The sequence below is a fragment of the Dendrobates tinctorius genome, unplaced genomic scaffold, assembly GCF_039654945.1.
Source record: "Dendrobates tinctorius isolate UK_male_01 unplaced genomic scaffold, ASM3965494v1 ptg000231l, whole genome shotgun sequence".
In the NCBI taxonomy this organism is placed as follows: domain Eukaryota; kingdom Metazoa; phylum Chordata; class Amphibia; order Anura; family Dendrobatidae; genus Dendrobates; species Dendrobates tinctorius.
In genome coordinates, this window is record NW_027361898.1 from 20,343,548 (window position 1) to 20,369,703 (window position 26,156).

General features: G+C 42.3%; 1 protein-coding gene across 4 annotated transcripts in view; it reads right to left on the minus strand.

Moving 5' to 3' along the window:
- The window catches only part of LOC141059931 (uncharacterized), a 41,286-nt gene extending 16,576 nt beyond the window's left edge, over positions 1-24,710 (minus strand). Inside the window, exons 1-3 of one of the 4 annotated variants that reach the window (XM_073556148.1) lie at positions 24,577-24,710; positions 1,478-1,576; positions 855-1,395 (exon numbers count right to left, since the gene is read on the minus strand). In XM_073556148.1, coding sequence (XP_073412249.1) covers positions 855-1,326 — 472 coding nt within the window. In that variant the 5' untranslated portion in view covers positions 1,327-1,395; positions 1,478-1,576; positions 24,577-24,710. The other 3 variants (XM_073556147.1, XM_073556150.1, XM_073556149.1) reach the window with 3 other exon arrangements.
- Between the last annotated feature and the right edge of the window lie 1,446 nt (positions 24,711-26,156).

Consider the following 26,156-nt stretch of genomic DNA (forward strand, 5'->3'; position numbering starts at 1 on the left):
GGTAATTTTCATGTTTTTAAGTAACAGTGCACATTTTAAAACATGGCAAAGCTTGAATTCACGTTTAGCTTATTTGGTGCCATTGTTCTGGGGTGGGGGTGGGGGGTAGGGGGTCAAAATCCATTGGCAACTCTGCCTCAAATCATCCCCACCTCCCCCGATACCACAGTGATTTATGTCAATATCTTGCACCCTGAAACTCCTGGGGTCACAGCCATGAAAGCAAGACAGGACTTTTGTATCACTTGAAAAGCCTAGGCAAAACGCAGAATTGTGTGGTGCATCCCAAACTTACAGCTTACTATGGCTAAGCACCTCATTTTTCTAATCATATTGGAGGTACAGTGACGCTGCCATGCATTATTATGTGAATTCTATATTTGTGCACTTACATTAGGTATAATCATGTTACTTGAAATTTTGAATATCATGTAATTTTGGTTTCTGTTCACGTTAACCCCCCTATACTTTGAATCTCTCAAAAGCTATCCACTCACATTTACTTTATAAAAATGATTTGAACATATTTTTTGGACTAGAATGACTGTTATTGGTCAAATACAAGGAACACGAAGTAGCAATCTTGTGGAAATCTAGCACCGATCATGGACGTTGCTGTTAGTGATAGCCGACACCTGCACACGATTACTGCGACACTCAACGTGAGGCCACGCAATCGTGCCGCCATAGATATACTGCTCTTTGCGGGAACGCACCTTAGTATATTTATATAATCTTCAACACTGAAAAGCTATTTGTTGTAGGGCAGAAACTGGGAGAGAATATAAGTTTACACAAATGAACTTGACAACGTCAATAAATAAATATGATAGAAGAAAACCCACTATCCTCACCTTGATAATTAATTCGTCTCCTTTTGGCACTACATTTAGTTTCATCCAAAACAGACTTGGGGGTGCAATAGAGTCGGGGAAGCGGCTCTGCCTCAATGGTGGAGATGTCCAATTCTTCAAGTTTCCTTTTGCTTGCACTCCAACCTTGCGATGCCTTACTTTTTAGCTGCTGGATTATCTCATTACATTCTAAACTGAAGAAGCTTTTGTAACCTGATGGATATTCGCGAAGGTCAAGAATCGAAGACCCTCCTTTAGGCACACTTTGCACTGGGGTGCTAAAGTACTGTTCACATTTGGAAGGTGGGATATCAATCTCAGAAAGACTGTCTTCTTCCTTCAGCCCAGAATCATCTATTAATGTTTTAGAAGGTTTCAGAATAGTAAAACTTTCTGCTTCCATCGTCACGGCACAGTCGGGCCTTCCGTACGAATGCATATTCCCTACTTCGGCCAAGTTTCTGTCACTCATTTTTGCACAACCATTTATGTCCAGTCCACAATGTGAAACGCCTCCTCGTTCCCAGGTCACCAGAGGGTCCTAAGAATTAAAACAGCATTCAGATGTGTATCATTTATTTCCTGCATTCTATTGCTCGTAACTTTGGAGAATGAAGTATTACATGTTATCTTCCCCATAGGGGCGGTCAGCAATAGAGTGAAGCTTAATGCTGTCAGGTCCGTTACTGCAGAATCCAAAGTTCTAAGAAGTTGTCAAATACCTGAAAACAAATCCAAAGTTACATGGCGTTTACACTTCATCTTCTTCATCCTTAACGATTACAGGAAAGAGCTATACTACTAATATACAGTTGGTCACTTACACAGAAATCAAATAACTTTTTACATGCCCCATTAAAATGTCTAACTTGCAAAACATGAAAATTAAATGTTTAATGATCTTTATAAAACAGTGTAAAGCAGCAATATAATCCAAAAAACAATTGCAATGGGCCACAACGAATTTCCCCTCCTCCCACCACTTCCTATTCTACGTTACGCATTGCGTCAAACAATATATTAAATTGTGAAACTTAATTACCATTTAGGCTAATTTTAAATATTAATAGTATGAACTTTTACAAGAACAGTGATAAAAAACAAAATTTTTTTAATACAATTTCTTTAATGAGTTGGGAAAAAGTGGATGATTTAAACTTTTATATATTTTTAAGAAACTGATATTTTCACTCCCCCCCCCTATTACAATCTCCTATGGGTTGGGATTCAGGGAAAACCAAAATGGCACCAATTGGGGCCCTTCAGTAGGTCCATAGCAGTCAAGGAAAATCCATTGGCACCCAGGGATCTCATTGCAGGGAAAATAGGTGCAGGTACTAGCTGGCAACAGTCACTGTACCAATTCCACTGTCAGTAATTGACAGCAGCATCTAAATTAAAGGGACTCTGCAGCCCAGACTGGCAAGTACAGGCGCTCTGTGCACCCTTGGTGTGACCATTTTAGTGCACTTTACCACCTACTAATCTTTATCGATCTCAGTCTCTCACTGGCTCAATCAAGCCAGAGCTGTCAAAAAAAAAAAAAAAAAAGGAGAGTGGGGGGGAAGAAGAGACACTGAGTGCTTGTACCCGGTTTGGTCATTCTATGTTGACAGAGTCCTTTTAAATAGCAGGGATGAGATGTAGCTTCAGTCACTGCTGTTACAGGAAATGCAAGCTGTGAAATGGAGATGGCACCAGCTTTGTATGGAGGGAGCTCAGCTCCTTAGACCACCATCTTAAACATAGACCCCAATGCACAGTTACATCAATATGCAAGAAGAAAAAAGGCATGCACATAAGGACCGAACTGTAAGAAACCGCCTAAAGGAATTGGGATTTAAATACAGAAAAGCTAAACGAAAGCCATCATTAACACCTAAACAGAAAAAAACAAGGTTACAATTGGCTAAGGAAAAGCAATCGTGGACTGTGGATGACTGGATGAAAGTCATATTCAGTGATGAATCGCAAATCTGCATTGGGTAAGGTGATGATGCTGGAACTTTTGTTTGGTGCCGTTCCAAATGAGATTTACAAAGATGACTGCCTGAAGAGAACATGCAAATTTCCACAGTCATTGATGATATGGGGCTGCATGTCAGGTAAAGGCACCGGGGAGATGGCTGTCATTACATCTTCAATAAATTCACAAGTTTATGTTGATATTTTGGACATTTTTCTTTTCCTCAATTGAAAGGATGTTTGGGGATGATGAAATCATTTTTCAAGATAATGCATCCTGCCATAGAGCAAAAACTGTGAAAACATTCCTTGAACAAAGACACATAAGGTCAATGTCATGGCCTGCAAATAGTCCGGATCTCAATCCAATTGAAAATCTTTGGTGGAAGTTGCAGAAAATGGTCCATGACAAGGCTCCAACCTGCAAAGCTGATCTGGCAACAGCAATCAGAGAAAGTTGGAGCCAGATTGATGAAGAGTACTGTTTGACACTCATTAAGTCCATGCCTCAGAGACTGCAAGCTGTTAGAAAAGCCAGAGGTGGTGCAACAAAATACTAGTGATGTGTTAGAGAGTTTGTTGGTTTGTTTTTCATGATTCCATAATTTTTTCCTCAGAATTGAGTGATTCCATAATTTTTTCCTCTATGCTTGGTTTAAAAAAGTAACCATTACTGACTACCACATTTTTTGTTCTTGATTTTTTTGAGGCCATGTACCCACATATGCAGAAAATCCCTGACTGAAAATCGGTCTCCTTCCCAGAAAACGTGCGTTTTTTTCCCACGCGTTTTTTGCGCATAAAAGCGCCCCCAGTCTCATAGAAAACAGTTAGAAATGCAGATTTTTCCACGAAATTAATGAGCATGCTGCGGTTTTTACCGCGATGCGTTTTTTTTGTGGAAAGACGCATCACTATGCACAAAAAGTGCAGAATTCATTAAAATGAATGGGATGCTTCTTGTAAGCATTTTTTTAAGCGTTTCTGCTGGTAAAAACGCTTAAACGCAAAAAAAACGCTTACGTGTGCACATACCCTCAGTGTTTCTTAAAGCCAGAAAGTTGCCATTTGAATTGACTTTAGATTTGTGCCATGTCTGTGATCTGCTTTTTTTCTACAAAATTAAACAACTGAATGAACATCCTCCAAGGCCGGCGTTTCCATAATTTTTGCCAGGGGTTGTACACAGTCTCTCATGTGGCATCTCAAAGTTTATTGCCAAATCCTGCTATAGACTTTTATTTATTACTAATTGCTGTGTGTCTGTGTGTTGTCCAACAAGGGAGGTGGCTTTGTCAAAGAGGGGCATGGTTTAGTGAATAAGGGCATGGCTTAATGCGCTACACTATGGAGCAAAATTCTGCCAGAAAGAAAGCCAAATAATAACAATGACAAATTTTGTTTTCCATCTTCTCCGCACAGCATGCTCCTACTCGCTTCTCCGAGAAAATCGGACCTCACTATATTGACACACTGATCATAATACTTGAAAAAGGCCACAATATGGCCGAAACATTGTATTTGGCAATGGCAGAATAAACAATTTTTGGTCATTTTTTTTCACCCGGATTGGATGCTGCTCTCTTTTTTCTACACTGATCATAGTGTCATTTGCATAATCGGCCCGATTATTTTGGATGGGAGGATCGACGGCTGTACCCGCTGAGTTTTTGAAGTTACTGCTTCGGGAAATGTCAGAATTGCTTATCCCCCCCCCCAAAAGCTATTTTAATGCATGTGGTCTTGTTTCCTTTTCCTCCTTGATGGTTTTGTATCACACAACAGTCTTAAAAGAAGGGAGTCAAGATGGAACATGTGAACAGCAATTTTTATGCTGTGCATCAGGTCCATTTTATGGATTGCTTTTGTATGCAGATTCTGGGCATTTTTTTCAGGTGGATTCCACCATGTGCACCTGCCTTATGTTTTCAAGGCTTAAAAGGGGTTTCCGCACAAACAAAATTTCATTTCAAATCATTAGATCTTGGAATAATAATAATTTTCACAACTGGATGCGTTTCTGACATCAGACGTAATAATCCGATCATGTGACCTGGGTCTGTCTAACCAGGGACAGATTATTACGTCCACCCAATCATCCATACACACGGGTGATGTGCGGGCGATAGCTGCCAGGTGTCAGCTGATTCTGACAGCTGACACCTGGCACTAAGTGCCAGGAGCGGACACGCACCACTCCCAGCACTTTAACACCTGAAATGCTGCGATTGAACGAGATCGTAGCATGGAAGAAGCCGGCAGAACGGGGTCCAAATCATTGCCATGGTGACCTGATGTCATCATGACGACATCCGGGTCACCAGAGCTAGGAAATTTGCTGATCATGTGCAGTGCATGATCAGCAACTTTCCCTGTCAGTGCAGAGCTGACAGTTTCTACAATTTGGGGATTCTGCTGCATCCCTATGTTGCACAAGTGATCAGCCTGCAAAAAATGATTGTCCCATAGTGGGACAAGGTAAGAAAAGTAAGATTTTTTATTTTTTAAATAATTGTAAAAATATTAAATAAAAAAAATCAAACTATATATTGTACCTATAAATAAATACGTGAATGACAAAAATATAAATGAAAGTACACAATTGGTATCGCAGCGTCCGCAGTGACCCGGACCTATAAAACTGTCCCACTGGTTAACCCCTTTAGTGAACACCAAAAAAAAATAAAAATCAAGGCAAAAACAACACTTTATGATCATACCGCTGAATGAAAAGTGGAGTAAAAAAGTGATCAAAAAGATGGATATAAATAAACATGGTACTGATGAAAAAGTCATCTTGTCCAGCAAAAAAACAAGCCGCCATATAGCTCCATCACCAGAAGAAAGTTAAAGCTCTCAGAATAAAGAAATGCAATAATAATTTTTTTCTGTAAGAATTTTTATTGTGTAAAAGTGCCAAAACACAAAAAAAACAATATGAATGAGGTATCTCTGTAATCATACTGACCTGAATAATAAAACTGCTTTATCAATTTTACCACACACGGAACGGCATAACCCCTCCCCCCTCAAAAAATAAAACCTGAATTGCTGGTTTTTGCTCATTCTGCCTCCCAAAAATTGGAATAGAAAGCGATTAAAAATGTGATGCGCCCGAAAATGTTACCAATAAAAACGTCAGCTCATCCCGCAAAAATCCCACATTACTTTGTGGATCAAAATATGGAAGAGTTATAGCTCTCAAAATGTGGTGATGCAAAAACAGTTTTTTGCAATAAAAGTCTTTTATAGTGTGTGACAGCAGCCAAACATTAAAACTTGATATAAATCTGGTATTGCACATGGACCCGGAGAATAAAGTTGTCTAATCACTACCACACAAGGAAAGGCGTAAAATAAAACCAATTCTTCACCTGTTGTTGATTTTTTTTCCTTCTGCCTCCCAAATATCGCCGTAAGGCTCGGTGCACATTTATCCTATGCTCTGCAATGAGCGCTTACGGGTTTTCCATGTAAATATCAGGAATACGTGATTCACATGGAACCTCTGGCAGAAGATTCCCTATAATGAGGCAGATAGAGGCACTGTGGACGTTGTCTGCTCTGTGATCCGGCGGTGATGTCTTTTTAGGATTGCATAAAAGTGCTGTCGTAACGTGCAGCGTAACTCTGCTGCCTCATTATAGTGCATGGATCCTTCGGGGGGTTTCATCTGAATCACGTCACTCAGAGATTTAGATGGAAACCCCAAAGTAAGTGCTCAGTCTAGGGCGCTGGATAACTGTTCTCAATAAAAGCTTCAACTCAATCCACAAAAAAAGCAAGTTCCCTCTCAGATCTGACCTCTGTTAACAGAAATATAAGGGGCTTCCACGTTACTGGTAGTACAAAGGCTCTGGAAAAGCTAAATGGCTCCATAACACTCCAAAAGAAATTCAGGAAATTCTCCGCTCTCAAATCCAAATGTCTCCTACCTTACGAGCCACACTGTGTACCTAAACCACATATTGCATCCACGTTTGGCATTTCTGAAGTGATGAGAGCCCGCCTAACTTATGGGTGCCTCCAGAAGCACAGGCTGGCCATAACTTGTGGTGACTACAACATACTAGTCACTACAGCATACAGGAACCTTTCCTTGCAACCAGAAAAAATGTAAAACCTGTCCATTTATAATGACCACGGACAAGATAAAGATCCCCAATTCACATCAGGACTACTAGATCCCAGGTACTTTCAGCTGCATCACATCTAATGTGGTGTACGTAATTATTTGTACTAAATGTCCAACTGGGGTCTGTATGTGGGAGAGACAGGGAAAAAGCTTAGAACAAGGATGAATTCTCATCATCACACAATAAGAGAAAAAAGAATGGATCTACCTGTGGCAAAACATTTTTGTATGCCTGATCATAACACCATGGATATGAAGTTACTGGTATTGAAAAGTAACTTCATATCCCAGAGAGAGAGAGAGAGGAGTGTCTGGGAGTTCAAGCTCATGATGACCTTTGACACTTTCAATGCTGGAATGAATGTGTTGCATGGATTTGTGTCTTTTTACATCAATTAAGGAATTTGCTCCTAAGACCTTGTAGGGGCATCACAACACATTAGGAGTCCCAATCAGAGGACAATAAAACATCCAGACTCCTTGTCTATGAACTGGTCCAATATTTATGTTTCTCCCTCTCCCACAATGATAATTTTGCTTTGCGTCACTTGTCTTTTCTATTGCATTTTTTCTGTGCTGTGTATAAATATGTGATTCTTCAGATTTCATATTAGTCAATGCCAGATGAGACCTGAGTAGTCTCAAAAGCTTGCAATGTGTTACAATCTTTTCAGTTAGCGATTAAAAGGTATCAACCACTCAGGACTCTCAATTCTGAATATTTTTCAATCTACTGACTAACACGGTACAAACATATACATCTTTCCTGATACAGCATACTGGTCACTGCAATGGCAATTTGCAGTTTTCCAAAATGGTGTCACTTGAGGAGGGGAATTCTGCCCTTCTAGCAATTAGGGGCTCTGTATATGGAGTCCGCACACTGTTCTATGAAAATCTGCTCTCCAAGAGGCAAATAGCGCTCCATTCCTCCCTAGTGTCCCTGTATGTCCAAGTAGTACTGTACAGCCACATATGGGGTATTGCCACATTCAGTAGAAATTGTGGGACAAGTTTTGGTGCCATTTTTACCCCCTTCGTGCGAAAATGTAAAATCTGGGGCTAAAACAAAATTGTTGTTGTTAAAAACGCAGATATTTTCACTGCCCAATGGTATAAAATTCTGTAACACATCCGGTGTCAATATAATCATTGCACCCCTAGATCAATTCATTGAGAGGTGTAGTTTGCAAAATGTTGTCACTTATGGGGAATTCTGCTGTTCTGGCACCTCATGGGCTCTCCCAGTAGGTCATGGCACCTGCAAACCATAACAGTACAATCTGGCATTCCTTGCCTTCTGAGCTTTGCACTGTGCCTGAAAAATATTTCCTGACTAGATGTAGGGTATTGGCGCACTCAGGAAAAAATGGACATTAGTTCGTTGTAAAAAAAAAAAAAATTCCTATTAGCCCTTAGAAAAATTAAAAACTTGGGTCTGATACAACATTTTAGTGGTAAAAATGTAGTTTATTCTTTCTTCACCGCTCAGTGGTATAAAATTCTGTGAGGCACATGTGGTGTCAATGTAAGGGGTTGAAGGTTTTACCCCTTTAAAAACATGCATGTATACTTCGTCGCTACTTGATCTCGTTATAATGCTGTCTTTAATGTGTGTATATAAGGCTAAAAATATTATATATATATATATATATATATATATATATATATATATATATATATATATTTTTTTTTTTTTTTTCCCCCTTCCTCTAGTATAATGTAATAATGTTAGTGGTCCACTACATTGAGCACTGAAGTGTATATAGTACAGTAAAGGGTTTAGTGGGAATGTAGATAGTTAATATAGGAGGGATCACTTAGCTTTAGGGAAGGGAGATTCCTGGTTAGGGACAGTGGGGGCGAGAATGCCCACAGAGCTCGGGTGGCCTCTGGCCCGGGCAAGTTAGATACCCCTCAACATTATCTAGAAGGGAGAGCCCATTCATCCAGAACGTGGGGAGCTGCATCACTATAGTCAGAGCAAGAAGCAGAAAAGTTATAGCTGAAGTGCAAGTAGCATAGCTATAGCTACAGACGTTTCTAGAGAAGAAACTGCATTGGAGTACATGGCAGGAAAGACGGGCAGTTTACTCATCATGTGGCAGTTCCTAGCATGAGCAGATGTCCTTAGGGCTGGGGCAAAATGGCCGGGGGGAACTCTCAAAGGAAACCAAGCTGCACAGGGAGAATACCGAGAAAATGTACAGTGCGGTACAACCCGATCTCGAGCCATACAACAGAGTGAGGAAGGAAAGGAAGAAGTGATGTGTAATGTGAATACTGCTGTAAATGCTGTACTGGATCTACTGTGAAGTTCCGAGAATTAAGTTTGGTATTTTGAATTATATTTCAACTGTGTCTCTGATCATTCACCCAAGGCCAAAGGTGACCCCATGAAAAGGAGGGTGGCCCTCAGCAGCGCCAGGAACGAGGAGGCAAGTGAACTACAACAGAAGTGTAGTGCGTCTGTAAAGGGAGGCCAGGGCTCAGGAGTCCCGGTGTCAGAGCCGGCATCAGCACCCGGCACACCCGGGCAAGTGCCGGGGCCCTGGCAAGACGGGGGGGGCCCACTCAGCACCTGAGTAAGGTTTTTTTTTTTTATATAAGTCCGGGGTCGGCTCTCTGGCTCCCTCCTCCTCCCTCCGCAAGACATCATACTCACCTCCTCCAGCGGTGCCTGCAGCTCCAATGGTCTCCGGCACCAGGATCCGCTCCATGTGAGCACACGGTACTGCTCATTAAGGTCATGAATATGGATGCCACTCCACTCACAGGCGTGGCACCCATATTCATGACCTTAATGAGCAGTATCACGTGACCGCACACTCTCACTGGAAAAAGATACCGGATATGCAGGGACCGCGCCAGGACTCAGGTGAGCTGCGTGCCCAGCCAAGGGGAGGGGGAGAATGAGCCCGGGGGGAATGAGCCTGGAGAGAAGGGGGAAATGGCCCCCAACAGCCAGGGTCGGCGCGAGCACCCTTTCAAGTGCCAGAGCCCTGAGCAGGTGGGGGGCCACTGGCCATCAGGGACACCAGCATGCTATGGGCGTCGGATGCCTGTGCCAAAGTCAGAGCCCACGAAAGGGCCCCCTGCTTGCTCAGGGACCTGGCACTTGCGATACTTACCTCTCCCCGCTCTACCTCTGCGGCATCTTCCACATCTCCTGACTGACGTTCAGGTCAGAGGGTGCAATAATGTCAAGTCTGTACACCCTCTGCCTGAACACTCACAGTGCAGACAGCTGGAAGGTGGCGGCACTGAGGAGTCCAGACCAGAGCAGCGGAAAGTGAGGAGAGATGGGGACCATCATACACAGAGTATCATATATGTGGCCCACTATACACTGGAGCATCATATATGAGGCCCATTATACATTGTATGGAGAAATATATGGGACTCATACTCTATGGGGCCCATCCTATACTGTTTGTCATATTATATGGGGCCTATTATATATGGGGAAATATATGGGGCTCATTTATGGAGCATTATATAGGGCCCATTATACAGTTTGGAGCAATATATGGGGCTTATACTGTATGGAGCATTATATGGGGTCCATTATTCTTGATGTAGCATTATATTAAAGGGATTCTGTCACCTATTTTTAGCCCTATCAGCTGCCTGCACCGCCATCAGGGGCTTAACTACAGCAGGGCAGAGCACTGTGCCTGTGCTGGAGCCGCAATGGGAAGCAAAGAAGAGGACATCACCGCTAGAAGATGAGAGGCGCCGGACCACAACACCCATCGGACCAAAACCGAACCGCCCCTGGGTGAGTATAATATAATTTGTTTTTCTTCTCTTTCAGGGTACATCGGGGGCTTATCTACAGCATTACAGAATGCTGTAGTTAAGCCCCTGATGGCAGTGCCGGCAGCTGATAGTCAAAAAATAGGGTGACAAATTCCCTTTAAGCCCATTATTCTGTATGGAGCAATGCATATCATTCATGATACTGTAAGGAGCATTATATGGGGCTCATTATTCTGTATGAAGCAATACATGGGGCTCATTATTCTGTATGAAGCAATACATGGGGCTCATTATTCTGTATGAAGCAATACATGGGGCTCATTATTCTGTATGAAGCAATACATGGGGCTCATTATTCTGTATGAAGCAATACATGGGGCTCATTATTCTGTATGAAGCAATACATGGGGCTCATTATTCTGTATGAAGCAATACATGGGGCTCATTATTCTGTATGAAGCAATACATGGGGCCAGTCATTCTGTATGGAGCAATACATGGGGCCAGTCATTCTGTATGGAGCAATACATGGGGCCAGTCATTCTGTATGGAGCAATACATGGGGCCAGTCATTCTGTATGGAGCAATACATGGGGCCAGTCATTCTGTATGGAGCAATACATGGGGCCAGTCATTCTGTATGGAGCAATACATGGGGCCAGTCATTCTGTATGGAGCAATACATGGGGCCAGTCATTCTGTATGGAGCAATACATGGGGCCAGTCATTCTGTATGGAGCAATACATGGGGCCAGTCATTCTGTATGGAGCAATACATGGGGCCAGTCATTCTGTATGGAGCAATACATGGGGCCAGTCATTCTGTATGGAGCAATACATGGGGCCAGTCATTCTGTATGGAGCAATACATGGGGCCAGTCATTCTGTATGGAGCAATACATGGGGCCAGTCATTCTGTATGGAGCAATACATGGGGCCAGTCATTCTGTATGGAGCAATACATGGGGCCAGTCATTCTGTATGGAGCAATACATGGGGCCAGTCATTCTGTATGGAGCAATACATGGGGCCAGTCATTCTGTATGGAGCAATACATGGGGCCAGTCATTCTGTATGGAGCAATACATGGGGCCAGTCATTCTGTATGGAGCAATACATGGGGCCAGTCATTCTGTATGGAGCAATACATGGGGCCAGTCATTCTGTATGGAGCAATACATGGGGCCAGTCATTCTGTATGGAGCAATACATGGGGCCAGTCATTCTGTATGGAGCAATACATGGGGCCAGTCATTCTGTATGGAGCAATACATGGGGCCAGTCATTCTGTATGGAGCAATACATGGGGCCAGTCATTCTGTATGGAGCAATACATGGGGCCAGTCATTCTGTATGGAGCAATACATGGGGCCAGTCATTCTGTATGGAGCAATACATGGGGCCAGTCATTCTGTATGGAGCAATACATGGGGCCAGTCATTCTGTATGGAGCAATACATGGGGCCAGTCATTCTGTATGGAGCAATACATGGGGCCCATTCTGTATGGAGCAATACATGGGGCCCATTCTGTATGGAGCAATACATGGGGCCCATTCTGTATGGAGCAATACATGGGGCCCATTCTGTATGGAGCAATACATGGGGCCCATTCTGTATGGAGCAATACATGGGGCCCATTCTGTATGGAGCAATACATGGGGCCCATTCTGTATGGAGCAATACATGGGGCCCATTCTGTATGGAGCAATACATGGGGCCCATTCTGTATGGAGCAATACATGGGGCCCATTCTGTATGGAGCAATACATGGGGCCCATTCTGTATGGAGCAATACATGGGGCCCATTCTGTATGGAGCAATACATGGGGCCCATTCTGTATGGAGCAATACATGGGGCCCATTCTGTATGGAGCAATATATGGGGCCCATTCTGTATGGAGCAATATATGGGGCCCATTCTGTATGGAGCAATATATGGGGCCCATTCTGTATGGAGCAATACATGGGGCCCATTCTGTATGGAGCAATATATGGGGCCCATTCTGTATGGAGCAATATATGGGGCCCATTCTGTATGGAGCAATATATGGGGCCCATTCTGTATGGAGCAATATATGGGGCCCATTCTGTATGGAGCAATATATGGGGCCCATTCTGTATGGAGCAATATATGGGGCCCATTCTGTATGGAGCAATATATGGGGCCCATTCTGTATGGAGCAATATATGGGGCCCATTCTGTATGGAGCAATATATGGGGCCCATTCTGTATGGAGCAATATATGGGGCCCATTCTGTATGGAGCAATATATGGGGCCCATTCTGTATGGAGCAATATATGGGGCCCATTCTGTATGGAGCAATATATGGGGCCCATTCTGTATGGAGCAATATATGGGGCCCATTCTGTATGGAGCAATATATGGGGCTCATTCTGTATGGAGCAATATATGGGGCTCATTCTGCATGGAGCAATATATGGGGCTCATTCTGCATGGAGCAATATATGGGGCTCATTCTGCATGAAGCAATATATAGGGCTCATTCTGTATGGAGCTCTGTGTGGTGCCCATAATACTGTATGGTGGACTACAGTTGTGGCCAAAAGAATTATTGACACCCCTGCAATTTTGTCAGATAATATTCAGTTTCTTCCTGAAAATGATTGCAAACACAAATTCTTTGGTATTATCTTCATTTAATTTGTCTTAAATGAAAAAACACAAAAAGAATTGTCCTAAAGCCAAATTGGATATAATTCCACACCAAACATAAAAAAAAAGAGGGTGGACAAAAGTATTGGCACTGTACGAAAAATTATGTGATGCTTCTCTAATTTGTGTAATTAACAGCACCTGTAACTTACCTGTGGCACCTAACAGGTGTTGGCAATAACTAAATCACACTTGCAGCCAGTTGACATGGATTAAAGTTGACTCAACCTCTGTCCTGTGTCCTTGTGTGTACCACATTGAGCATGAGAAAAGAAAGAAGACCAAAGAACTGTCTGAGGACTTGAGGAACCAAATTGTGAGGAAGCAAGAGCAATCTCAAGGCTACAAGTCCATCTCCAAAGACCTGAGTGTTCCTGTGTCTACCGTACGCAGTGTCATCAAGAAGTTTAAAGCCCATGGCACTGTGGCTAACCTCCTTAGATGTGGACGGAAAAGAAAAATTGACAAGAGATTTCAACACAAGATTGTGCGGATGTTGGATATAGAACCTCGACTAACATCCAAACAAGTTCAAGCTGCCCTGCAGTCCGAGGATGCAACAGTGTCAACCCGTACTATCCGTCGGCGTCTGAATGAAAAGCCGGATTACTTACCGGTAATGCTCTTTTAATGAGTCCACGACAGCACCCACTTGGAGAGAGGGATCCGCCCATAGGAACAGGAAACCTACACAGATAAAAGAGGGCGGTCCACCTCTCCCCCTCAGTTGGATTTCAGAGTACCAGGAGGACCGCCAAATATTAGGCCATTATATTATCCAATTATTCTAAGTTATTAACTTCACAACTAAGAAGGTGTATATACATTATGTTAACTTCTAGGGAGGGTTAGTGAACGGGTGCTGTCGTGGACTCATTAAAAGAGCATTACCGGTAAGTAATCCGGCTTTTTACCCTTCGCCACGACAGCACCCACTTGGAGAGACTTTCAGAGACCTTCACCTGGGAGGGACCACCGTGCCGAGGACCGCTCTACCAAAGGCTAGGTCAGATGAGCATGATAAATCAAGCCTATAGTGATTATAAAAAGTAGAGGGTGTAGACCAGGTTGCCGCCTTACATATAGATTCGATTGCGACGTCTCCCCTTTCTGCCCAAGAGGAAGCCATAGCTCTGGCGGAATGTGCTCTGATACCCTCCGGAGGATTCTCATTGCTCTCTGAGTATGCCAGCCCAATCGCGTCTCTGATCCATCGAGACAGGGTACCCCTTGTGACTTCACATCCCTTCTTTTGGCCCTGAAAAGAAACAAATAGAGCCCTACTCTTCCTCCAGCTGCTAGACCTTTCAATGTATTGTAATACTGCTCTTCTAACGTCTAGTGTATGGAATCTTTCTTCCTCTGGAGTAGAAGGGTTACTAAAAAATGAAGGGAGATGGATTTCTTGTGACCTATGAAACTTCCCTGCTACTTTTGGTAAGTATGAGGGATCTGGTTTTAGTATTAGCTGATCCTGTAACGTCACTAAAAAAGTGGGTTCTATTGAAAGTGCCTGTATGTCACTAACTCTTCTGGCTGAGGTTAGTGCAACTAGCAGTGCTGTTTTGAAGGATAGATGTTTAAGGGATATTGAATCTAAGGGTTCAAAAGGCGGACGTGTTAAGGCCTCCAGAACCAGGTTCAGATCCCAAGGAGGAACTCTAGGTATGTGTACTGGCTTGCTCCTCTCACATGCCGAGATGAATCTGCTTATCCATTTATTGCCTGCCACATTATTGCTATAGAGGGCCCCTAGAGCTGACACCTGAACTTTTAGTTAGTGTTGACAGCTAGCCCTAATTCCTTTCCTTTCTGTAGGAATTCTAGGATCGCCGTAATCGGGATTTCTCCAGACTCAGGCCTTGTGTGGGAGTCTAGGAATTTTCTCCATACTCTGGTATAAATTCTTGTCGTTGTTATTTTCCGACTTTGTAGGAGTGTATTGACTAGTCCCTCCGAGAACCCTCTTGATCTCAACATTTCCCTTTCAAGTTCCAGGCAGTCAAGTGGAGACTGTCCACTTGAGGATGGAAAAAAGGTCCCTGTGAGAGGAGCCTGGGGGTTGAGGGAAGCACCCACGGATCTGTTACTGACATCGCTTGCAGGCATGAAAACCACGGCCTCCTGGGCCAGAATGGTGCTATTAGGATTATTCGTGCTTCCTCTGCTCTGATTTTCCTGATCACCTGCGGTAGTAGTATGATTGGTGGGAACGCATATGCCAGTTTGAATTGCCACGGGGCCTGGAGGGCATCCAGAATTTCCGGACTGTCTGACACATTTAGAGAGGCGAACCTTCGCACTTGCCTGTTTTTTCTGGTGGCGAAGAGGTCTATTTGGGGAAGACCCCAAAGCGACACGATGTGTGTGAATATTCCCCGGCTTAGACACCACTCCCCTTGCCGCAGTGTATGGCGGCTTAGGAAATCTGCCTCCACGTTGTCTCTTCCCCTTATGTGGAGGGCTGAGAGAGACAACAAATGTTCTTCTGCTAGGGATAAAATTCTTCTTGCGGAAGACATTAAGGTGACCGATCGAGTTCCGCCTTGTCTGTTCAGATAAGCGACTACGGTGGTGTTGTCCGAAAGGATTCTCACGTCCTCCCCTTGTAACTGTGGAAGAAAATGAAATAATGCATGATAAACTGCCTTTAGTTCTTTTAAATTTGACGAATCCTTATCTTCGCCTATATCCCATAGGCCTTGGGCAAAGTTATTCCCCATATGGGCTCCCCATCCTGTGGGGCTAGCGTCCGTGATAATTATACGGGAGGGTGTTATAACCCAAGGTACTCCCGCCGTTAGGTTATCGTCCTTTAGCCACCACGCAAGGGAGGTTAGGACCTCCTGGGACAGCGTGATTTTCTTTGTCAGATTCCCTCGGTCACGGGACTCCTCTAAAAGAATTTGGTATTGTAGCGTCCTCGTGTGGAACTGGGCCCACTGAACTGCCGGGATGCAGGCAGTAAGGGATCCCAGAAGGGACATTGCTTCCCTTAAGGACATGTGTGGCCGACGTATCGCCATCTTAACCTTCTTTTTGATTGCTGAGATTTTTACCTGCGACAGCAGACACCTTTGGCTTATGGAATCTAGCTCGAGACCCAGGAAGGACTGAACAGACTGCGGCTCGATTCTGGACTTTTTGAAGTTTATTATCCACCCTAGGGCCTGTAAGGACAAGATTGTATCAGCAACTCGATCACTACATTGTCGAGATGAATTTCCCACTATCAGAAAATCATCCAGATAGGGTACTATTAGCGTGTCCTTCTGGCGTAAAAAAGCCATCACTTCCAGCATCACCTTTGTAAATACTCGTGGTGCGATGGAAATGCCGAATGGCATGCCTTCATCGGTGTCTACCACCGCTGGTTTGGTAGTTTCGATATTGGAGGGCCTGTAGTTCTTCCCTAATTATGGCCCTTATGTCTACGGCTGATGCCTGTTTTGCCGTCTCATTAATGCATCTTTTGCACAGCCTTTTTGTGTAAGATTCCGGTAACGGATGTGCACACAGGGCGCACTCTTTATTTTTTGATTTTTCCTTCCTCTTTGTCTGAGATATGATGAGAGAGAGAGAGAGAGAGAGAGAGAGAGAGAGACCGAGAGAGACCGAGAGAGACCGAGAGAGACCGAGAGAGACCGAGAGAGACCGAGAGAGACCGAGAGAGACCGAAGCCTTCTAGGAACACCGGAGGCTGCCATTTCCTCCGGTTCCTGCGCCCCCACATGGACCGGAATGGATCCTCCTGCCCAGTGTCATGTTATCACAGAAGGACCCCGGTCGGCGCCACCGGTACCGGTGTCTCTGCACTCCATACCAGCCGAGGAGGGAGCCGGATTCCAGCACTCCCCCGTCGCTGCCTCTGGACCGGAACCCCTGCCGTTCTCGCAGACACTGCACAGGCGGTTCCTTGGCCCAGGTAAGTTGTAGCGTATCCTGCAGTTCCCCTTTGGAACAGGAAACCAACTGAGGGGGAGAGGTGGACCGCCCTCTTTTATCTCTGTAGGTTTCCTGTTCCTATGGGCGGATCCCTCTCTCCAAGTGGGTGCTGTCGTGGCGAAGGGTAAAAAGGGACTGTATGGTAGGAGACCCAGGAAGACCCCACTTCTTACCCCGAGACATAAAAAAGCCAGGCTGGAGGTTGCCAGAACTTACCTGAAAAAGCCTAAAACATTTTGGAAGAATGTTCTCTGGTCAGATGAGACAAAAGTAGAGCTTTTTGGGCAAAGGCACAACATAGAGTTTACAGGAGAAAAAAAGAGGCATTCAAAGAAAAGAACACAGTCCCTACAGTCAAACATGGCGGAGGTTCTCTGATGTTTTGGGGTTGCTTTGCCGCCTCTGGAACTGGACTGCTTGACCGTATGCATGGCATTATGAAGACTGAAGAATACCAACACATTTTGCAGCATAATGTAGGGCCCAGTGTGAGAAAGCTGGGTCTTCCTCAGAGGTCATGGGTCTTCCAGCAGGACAATGACCCAAAACACACTTCAAAAAGCTCTAGAAAATGGTTTGAGAGAAAGCACTGGAGACTTCTAAGGAATCCCATAGAACACCTGTGGAGAGATCTAAAAATGGCAGTTTGGAGAAGGCACCCTTCTAATATCAGGGACCTGGAGCAGTTTGCCAAAGAAGAATGGTCTAAAATTCCAGCAGAGCATTGTAAGAAGCCCATTGATGGTTAACGGAAGCGGTTGGTCGCAGTTATTTTGGCTAAAGGTTGTGCAACCAAGTATTAGGCTGAGGGTGCCAATACTTTTGTCTGGCCCATTTTTGGAGTTTTGTGTGAAATGATCAATGTTTTGCCTTTTGCTTCATTCTCTTGTGTTTTTTCATTTAAGACAATTTTAATGAAGATAATACCAAAGAATTTGTGTTTGCAATCATTTTCAGGAAGAAACTGAGTATTATTCTGACAGAATTTCAGGGGTGTCAATACTTTTGGCCACAACTGTATATTAGCCTGATATACACATTAAACACAGCATTATAACTAGATCACGTAGTAATGAAATATGCATGCATATTTACAGCAATTAGCAGCATAGGGAGCATAAAGGGGTAAAACCTTCAACCCCTTACATCAATATGATCACTGCACCCCTAGATGATTTCAATGGGGAGTGTAATTTGTAAAATGAGTTCAGATATAGGGGATTTCTGTTGTTCTGGCACCTCAGGGGCTCTGCCAATGTGACATTGCACCCTCAAACCATTCCAGCAAAATCTGAACTCCAATATGACGCTTCTTCCCTTCTGAGCTTTGCACTGTGCCTCAAAAGTAGTATTTTCCACATATGAGGTATCGGCATACTCAGGAGAAATTGCACAACAAACTATGGTACTGTTTCTCCTGTTATGCTTATGAAAATGCAAAATTTGGGGCCAACATAATTTTGTGGGGAAAATGTGATTTTTTTATTTTCACGGCTCAGTGTTATAAACTTCTGTGAAGCACCTGGGGGTTCAAGGTGCTCACCACACTTCTAAGTACATTCCTTGAGGAGTCTAGTGACCCCATTTTGGAAACTTGTGGGGCGTTCACACTGTTTAGGCACATCATGGGCTCTCCAAATGGGACATGACATCAGCTAATGATTCCAGAAAATTTTACATTAAAAAAGTCAAATGCCGCTCCTTCCCTTCCGAGCCCTACCGTGTACCCAAACGGTAGTTTTCTCTCACATGTGGGGTATCGGTGTACTCAGGAGAAATTGCACAACAAAATGTATGATGCAATTTCTCCTGTTACCCTTATGAAAATGCAATATTTTGTGATAAAACATTTATGGGGAAAATTTGATATTTACTGCTCAACATTATAAGCTTCTGTGAAGCACCTGAGGGTTCAATCTGCTTACCACAATCTAGATCAGTTCCCTGAGGGGTCTAGTTTCCAAAATGGTCTCACTTGTGGGGGATTTTCATTGTTTAGGCACATCAGGGGCTCTCCAAACTTGACATGGCATCCGCTAATTGTTCCAGCAAATTCTGCATTCAAAAAGTCAAATGGCACTTCTTCCCTTCTGAGCTCTGCCATGCGCCCAAACAGTGGTTTTCTCCCTCATATGGGGTATCGGCATGCTCAGGAGAAATTACACAACACAGTTTATGGTACATTTTTTCCTATTACCCTTGTCAAAATAAATTAAAAAAAAGTTAGGCTCTGAAGTCAATTTTTAACCCCCGGAGCTTTTTTCGGTTTTGCGTTTTCGTTTTTCGCTCCCCTTCTTCCCAGAGCCATAACTTTTTTTTACTTTTCCATCAACATGGCCATGTGAGGGCTTGTTTTTTGTGGGACGAGTTTTACTTCTGAATGACACCATTGATTTTACCATGTTGTGTACTAGAAAACCAATTGCGTTGAAATTGCAAAAAAAAGTGCAATCCCACACTTGTTGGTTTTTTGTTTGGATTTTTGACTAGGTTCACTAAATGCTAAAACTGACCTGCCATTATGATTCTCCAGATCATTAGGAGTTCATAAACACCAAGCAAGTCTAGGTTCTTTTTTTATCTAAGTAGTGAAAAAAAATCCACACTTTGTTAAAAAAATTTGTGCCATTTTCCAATACCCATAGCGTCTTCATTTTTCGTGATCTTGGGTTGGTGAGGGCTTATTTTTTGCGTGTCCAGCTTATGTTTTTAATGATACCATTTTGGTGCAGAGACAATCTTTTGATCGCTCATTGCATTTTAATGCAATGTCGCGACGACCAAGAAAAGTAACTCTGGCATATTTTGATTTTTTTTCTCACTGCACTGTTTAGCGATCAGGATAATTCCTTTTTTTATTGATAGATCAGGGGATTCTGAATGCGGCAATAACAAATATGTGTATGCTTGATTTTTTTATGGTTTTATTTTGAATGGGTCGAAAGGGGAGGTGATTTGAACTTTTATATTTTTAAACACTTTTTTTTTTTTTTTTTACTTTTGCCATGCTTCAATAGTATCCATGGGAGACTAGATGCTGCCACAACTCGATCGGCTCAGCTACATAGAGCTGTCCTCTATGTAGCTGAATTACTGACATGCTATGAGCACTGACCACAGGGTGGCGCTCACAGCAAGCCAGTACTGACAACCATAGAGGTCTCCAGGAGACCTCGGGTTATCATGCTGACACGCTGGTAACCCGCGATTACGTGACACAGGTCACCGGTGTGCGTATTTCCAGTGCGATTGCCGGAAGCGCCATTTAAATGCCGCTGTCAGCATTTTACAGCGACATTTAACTATTTAATAGCTGCGGGTGGATCGCGATTCCACCTGCGGCTATTGTGGGCACATGTCAGCTGCTCAAAATAGCTGACATGTCACGGGAAAGATGTGTGCGCTACCGCCGGAGCCCACATCAAAGGGAGGGAGTCCGACATCTGCGCAAATGTATGCCCGATGTTGGAAAGGGGTTAAATGTTAATTGATTTATATAAAAAAAAAATTCCTGTGAAGCACCTAAAGAGTTAATAAACTTCTTGAATGTGGTTTTGAGCACCTTGAGGGGTGCAGTTTTTAGAATGGTATCATATGGATCCCTCAAAGTGACTTAATACGTGATGTAGTCCCAAGAGACAAAAAAAAAAAAAAAAATGGTTTGGTAAATTTTGTTGGAAAAGTGAGAAATTGCTGGTCAACTGTTATCCCTTATAACTTCCTAACAAAAAAAAAAAAAAAAAAAAATTTGGTTCCAAAGTTGTGCTGATGTAAAGTAAACATGTGGGAAGTGTTACTTATTAAGTATTTTACGTGCGATATCTCTGTGATTTAAGAGCATGACATTCAAAGTTGGAAAACTGCAACATTTTTAAAATCTTTGCCAAACTTCTGGTTTTTTTTCACAAATAAACACAAGTCAAGCTGATGAAATTTTACCACTAATATGAAGTACAATATGTCATGAGAAGACAAATTTTAGAATCAGTGGGATCCATTAAAGCGTTCCAGAGTTATTACCTCGAAGGGACAGTGGTCAGAATTAAAAAATTGGCCAGGTCATTAACATGCAAACCACCTTTGGGGGTAAAGGGGTTAAAAAAAAAAATGTCCCTGTGCTGAGATAGTCTTATAAATAGTGTCCCTGCTGTGTACTGTGCATTGTCTGTATCTGACTGTGCAAGAACATGGTCATACCACAACACCTGGACAGGGGAGGAAGCAAAAGAGTATACAGACTTTACATGACATGAGAGCGCACACGCTATGTGCACCACGGTGTCCCCTCCACTCTACGTTCTGGCCGAGCTGTAGGACCTGTGAACAGCACAACATAGTATACGGAGCGGCTACATATATTGCGTACATCTGGCCAGTGGGAGCTACAAACAGCTGATTCATAAGGAAACCAAGTGTTAAACCCCCAAGATGTTGATGACCTAGAAGATCGGTCATCAATATCAAAATACTAGAAAACCCTTGATGGAGAACAGATATTTTTTAAATGCCAAATCAGACCATTCATGAGTCACTGAAATATGAGGCCTCAGGTCATTAAAGCCTGAGTCAGAGGATAGCGAGAGGAAAAAAAAAACAAACAAAAAAAAAACTACGCAGTCTTTTTTTCCCCTGTGTCTAGAAGTAGATGGACATGACAAAACTCAAAAACACCTGGTCATATCTTTTGTCTTGCCCGCTCATTTATCTCACTTTCCATAGAAGCCGGATCATTGATCACATTATCAATGCATTTTCTTTGAGGTTTTTGGGGTCACTTCATTAAAGTGCTTACTTGTACAACACATTGAAAAGTCACTCAAGATTTTTGCACAACCTGAAATTGCATAAGCCTTTTTTGCAACTTTAGACATTTTCACGCCAGCTTTGCCAGAGTATGACGGAGCGTGGCGGCCCCCCATCTGATTAATTCATCCAAAGTTACTGTAGTAGTGTAACTTTCATCATAAGGGTTCGCTCACACCTGCGTATATAAAGTAGCTGGAGAGTGTCATACGTTTTTTCCCCTACCTAGCATCTGTACACAATGCGTTTATAGTTACATACAGTAATTCTCTGTCATTTCAAGCTAGTTTACTAACTAATAAAACACTGAGGTCTAAGGAGTAAGGTTTCTCCTTGTGGAGAGTGACATACCAGCTGTGGCTTGTCAAGGTAAGGAGGCTTATTCGCCGTGCAATGCTCCTCTGGGAAAATAATATGCAAATTGCCTCTTCAGAGAGAAAGAGGACTTGAACTCTATAGCGTCACCCGTTGGTAGTAGCGATCCTACAAATCACAATCAATCCTTTAACGAGTCTTGTAATATGACTTAGGATAAAAGCCAAATCAGAATCTCAATTTGCAGACACGGTGTTTCGGGCTATTGGCCCTCGTCAGTGCAAAGTATGAGAACGTGGGGACCCCTATATTTTTGATAACCAACCTTGATGAAGCTGACAGCTGAGGGTTGCAGCACCCAGCTGTGAGTTTTGCCAGGCTGGTTAAAGAAGATAGGGGGAACACACATCGGATTTTTCATTTATTCAGTTATAGCGCAGTCGGCGGGTGAGGAATACCCTCATCATCCACTCCTGCAGTCACTGTTCTTAGCAGCAGCAGGTGTAGGTTGATGGGAGTAATAGTGCTAAAAGCCCCCAACCTGCTGTCATTGTTCTGATTTTAATACAAGTCATCATTCTCCCCTGCTCGTGCCAATCGCCAGCAGAGCAGGGGAGAATGATGAGAGCCATCTTTAGCACCAGCCATGGGAGAACAGGGCTTACTGTAGCGCTTCTTCATTGATGCTGATGCGTGTCACATGGATGACATCAATGTGTGTTCTCCGTGTGCGGGACGTTTTGCGTCCTGTGCCGACTGTAAAAAATAGACATGTCAGCATGTTTTGCCCACAGATGGTCTGTGGAAACACACTGACGTGCACACATCCATTCATTTGAATGGGTCTACGTGAATCAGTGTCTCTGGTGGTGAAATCTGTCACTACACGTACCGTAGACATGGATGTGTGAAAGAGGCCTAAATGTTATTCTGGAATAGCATTTATTGCAAAGCTACCTTCTTCAATCCAGTGATTTGAAGGGCAGTAGGAGGCAACACAAGACAGGAATAACTTGGGGTTTATTCAGATGGAAGTTTTTCATGTACAACTATGAGTTTCATATATGCTCTTTATGGATTGAATGTATAGGTACTATAGGACAGTTCAAATGTCTGTGTTTTTTTTGTGAGCTAAGTGGTTGCCAGAAAATCATGGAGACATGTCTATGGGTCCATGAAACAACAACAACAAACAAAAGTGTAAGTTATTGGATGCCATCCCTGCACTGTCCAGTTTCCACTGACTGTTTCCAGAGAGAAGCTTGAGAAATCTACATTTGATTTTTTTTTTTGCTGTTGCAAAAACTGCTGAAACTCTGATGGTAATAACTGACCAAACTTAGACCGTATTTTATTTGCATACGATCCGACCATCAGCAGGTCCAACAATTGTAGGCTGTAGGTTGCATATTTTACTGATATACATCCAAAATATGGCCATGTGCAGGAGGCCTTATAGTTGATAAGATCGGATCTCAGCTACTTAATTCCTTAGATATCAACAATGTTATTTAGGCTAATAAAAGTAAGAGGGAACCATCAGCGCCCACTCGCATTGCTCTGTACTTCCAGTGCAGTTTTGAAACATGGTTCTTGGAGACATTGAACACGAAATAACCGCATCATGTGAACCTATACCTATATTTTTCTTCCTGCAGGCTTTACACTGCATGTTGGCTACCAAAAGACCACACTATCAAAAACTGCATGTATAATGTCAGTCTTCCACATGCACCAAATCCTCACAAGTATATTAAATACCTTATGACAATAAGGCACTAAAGTGTTTTCATCTGGTCAATGTTGCCACATGTTTGTCAGCAGCATAAAACACCCTGGACAACAATATTAAAGGATACAAAACAACTATTCCTACTCTCTGTTAAATCAACATTTTGACACCAATTACACAAACAATGAATATGCAAGATGTAACCCACCAGGTAAAATCTTCCCTTTTACTGTCCTCATCAAACGTGATTACTTACCTTTCAGGACTCAAGTACTAGAAACCACACCTTTGCTACTTTACATGTCTGAATTTTCAATAACAGATGTAATCAAACAAACCATTCGATCACAGACCAAGTTTAAAAAAAAAAAAAAAAAGAGAAACTTACCCCATCATCCCCTTTGAATCACTTTTAGGTGAAACTTAGTTGCACAGGTGTCCTAGAGTTTTAATTTAGTCCTATGCTGCATTCAGACTTATTGGTTGATGTGGAGACACTTGTGGTTGAATCCTTCAAGGCGACTTTCATATTGCAGAGACAAAGTATCATGCTACACTTCCATGGGCCCAATTAAAAATGTGTGGGTTTTTTAAGTTACTGTTTTTTTTTTATCTTTTGGCATTTATTTACTTTTTTTCCCACAAAATTCTTCAAAATAGCACATGTGGTTTATAAATTTTGCACAGAAGCAAAAAAAAGTTCTTTATCATTGTCTTTAATTCTTTTGGAGCAAAAAGTCACATTTTGCTTAATGTAGCAAAATCTGAGTCGAAAATTCAGGCATATATAAAATCATTCTAAGAGGAACTGTAGCTAGTACATTTCTGCAAAAATTTTGTGACTTTTTAAAAAGTCACAATTGATGAATAAGTAGAAAACATCTTGAAACTGCACACATAATTACGAACATAAAAAAACAACGACAAAAATAAACAGCTGAACACAAATTATAGAGTTTAAAAAGGAACAAATTAAAAGAAAAATGAAAATCAGGGAAACACCACTAAAAACTAGGCAAAAAATGAAAGACGCAAATGCAACACTGAATCGTGCTCTGCATTTGTAGACTTTCAAAAATTAGCTATAGACTTTAGGGCTCATTATATGGACTGTCCGAGCCGCATTAACATTGGTTCAAATGCTACCCAATTTGAGTCCATAGGGCTGTTCACATTACAGATTGTTCACACCGACAAAATGTCTATTTAAAAAAAAAAAATGCAGTATTGTCTTCCGTAGTTCAGATGACACCCACTTATTCCAGACTCTTGGAGCATAAAAATAAAAAAATTACAGATTATCTGTATAGCATCTGATTTTTACATATACATTGCCATTCTTAACATAGGAAACTATATTTGCTCTTGTAATTTTTAAAAAATGTTAATGTGTAAAGACAAATGCCATGCGAATGTAAAAAACAGACATATGGATGGAAAACATACAGATGACTATATGAATAAAAAATGTTTTCTTTTTTCTGGATCCAACAATTTTTCATAAGCTTGTCTGAACTCAGACATAAAACAGCATCCAACATTTTTGACAAAAATAAAAACACTACAATACACACTGTATATAAATCCAGTCAATAGCTATTTTAAAAAAGGAAGATTTAGGCTATGTTCCCACTATGATCTTTTGGTGAGTTTTTGATGTTGCACTCACAACACCTGTAAAGGTCACTTGATTTTTTTATTGTGTTTTTGAGTGTTTTTATATAGTTTTTGATGCTGCGTTTATTTGTCTCTTTTTGGAAAGTCGTGCTTTAAATAAAAGTGCTTTATTTTTTATACTTCTTAGTATTTGGCTTTGACAACAGCTTTATTGGGACAATCATGTGCCAATTTCATGCATTTTTAGTGCATTTCCACAGCGGAAACGCTCTAAAAACGCTTTTATGCATTTTTTACCGATGTGTTTTCTGCATCTAATGTACACGTTTATAGTGAAAATCCTCACAGAAA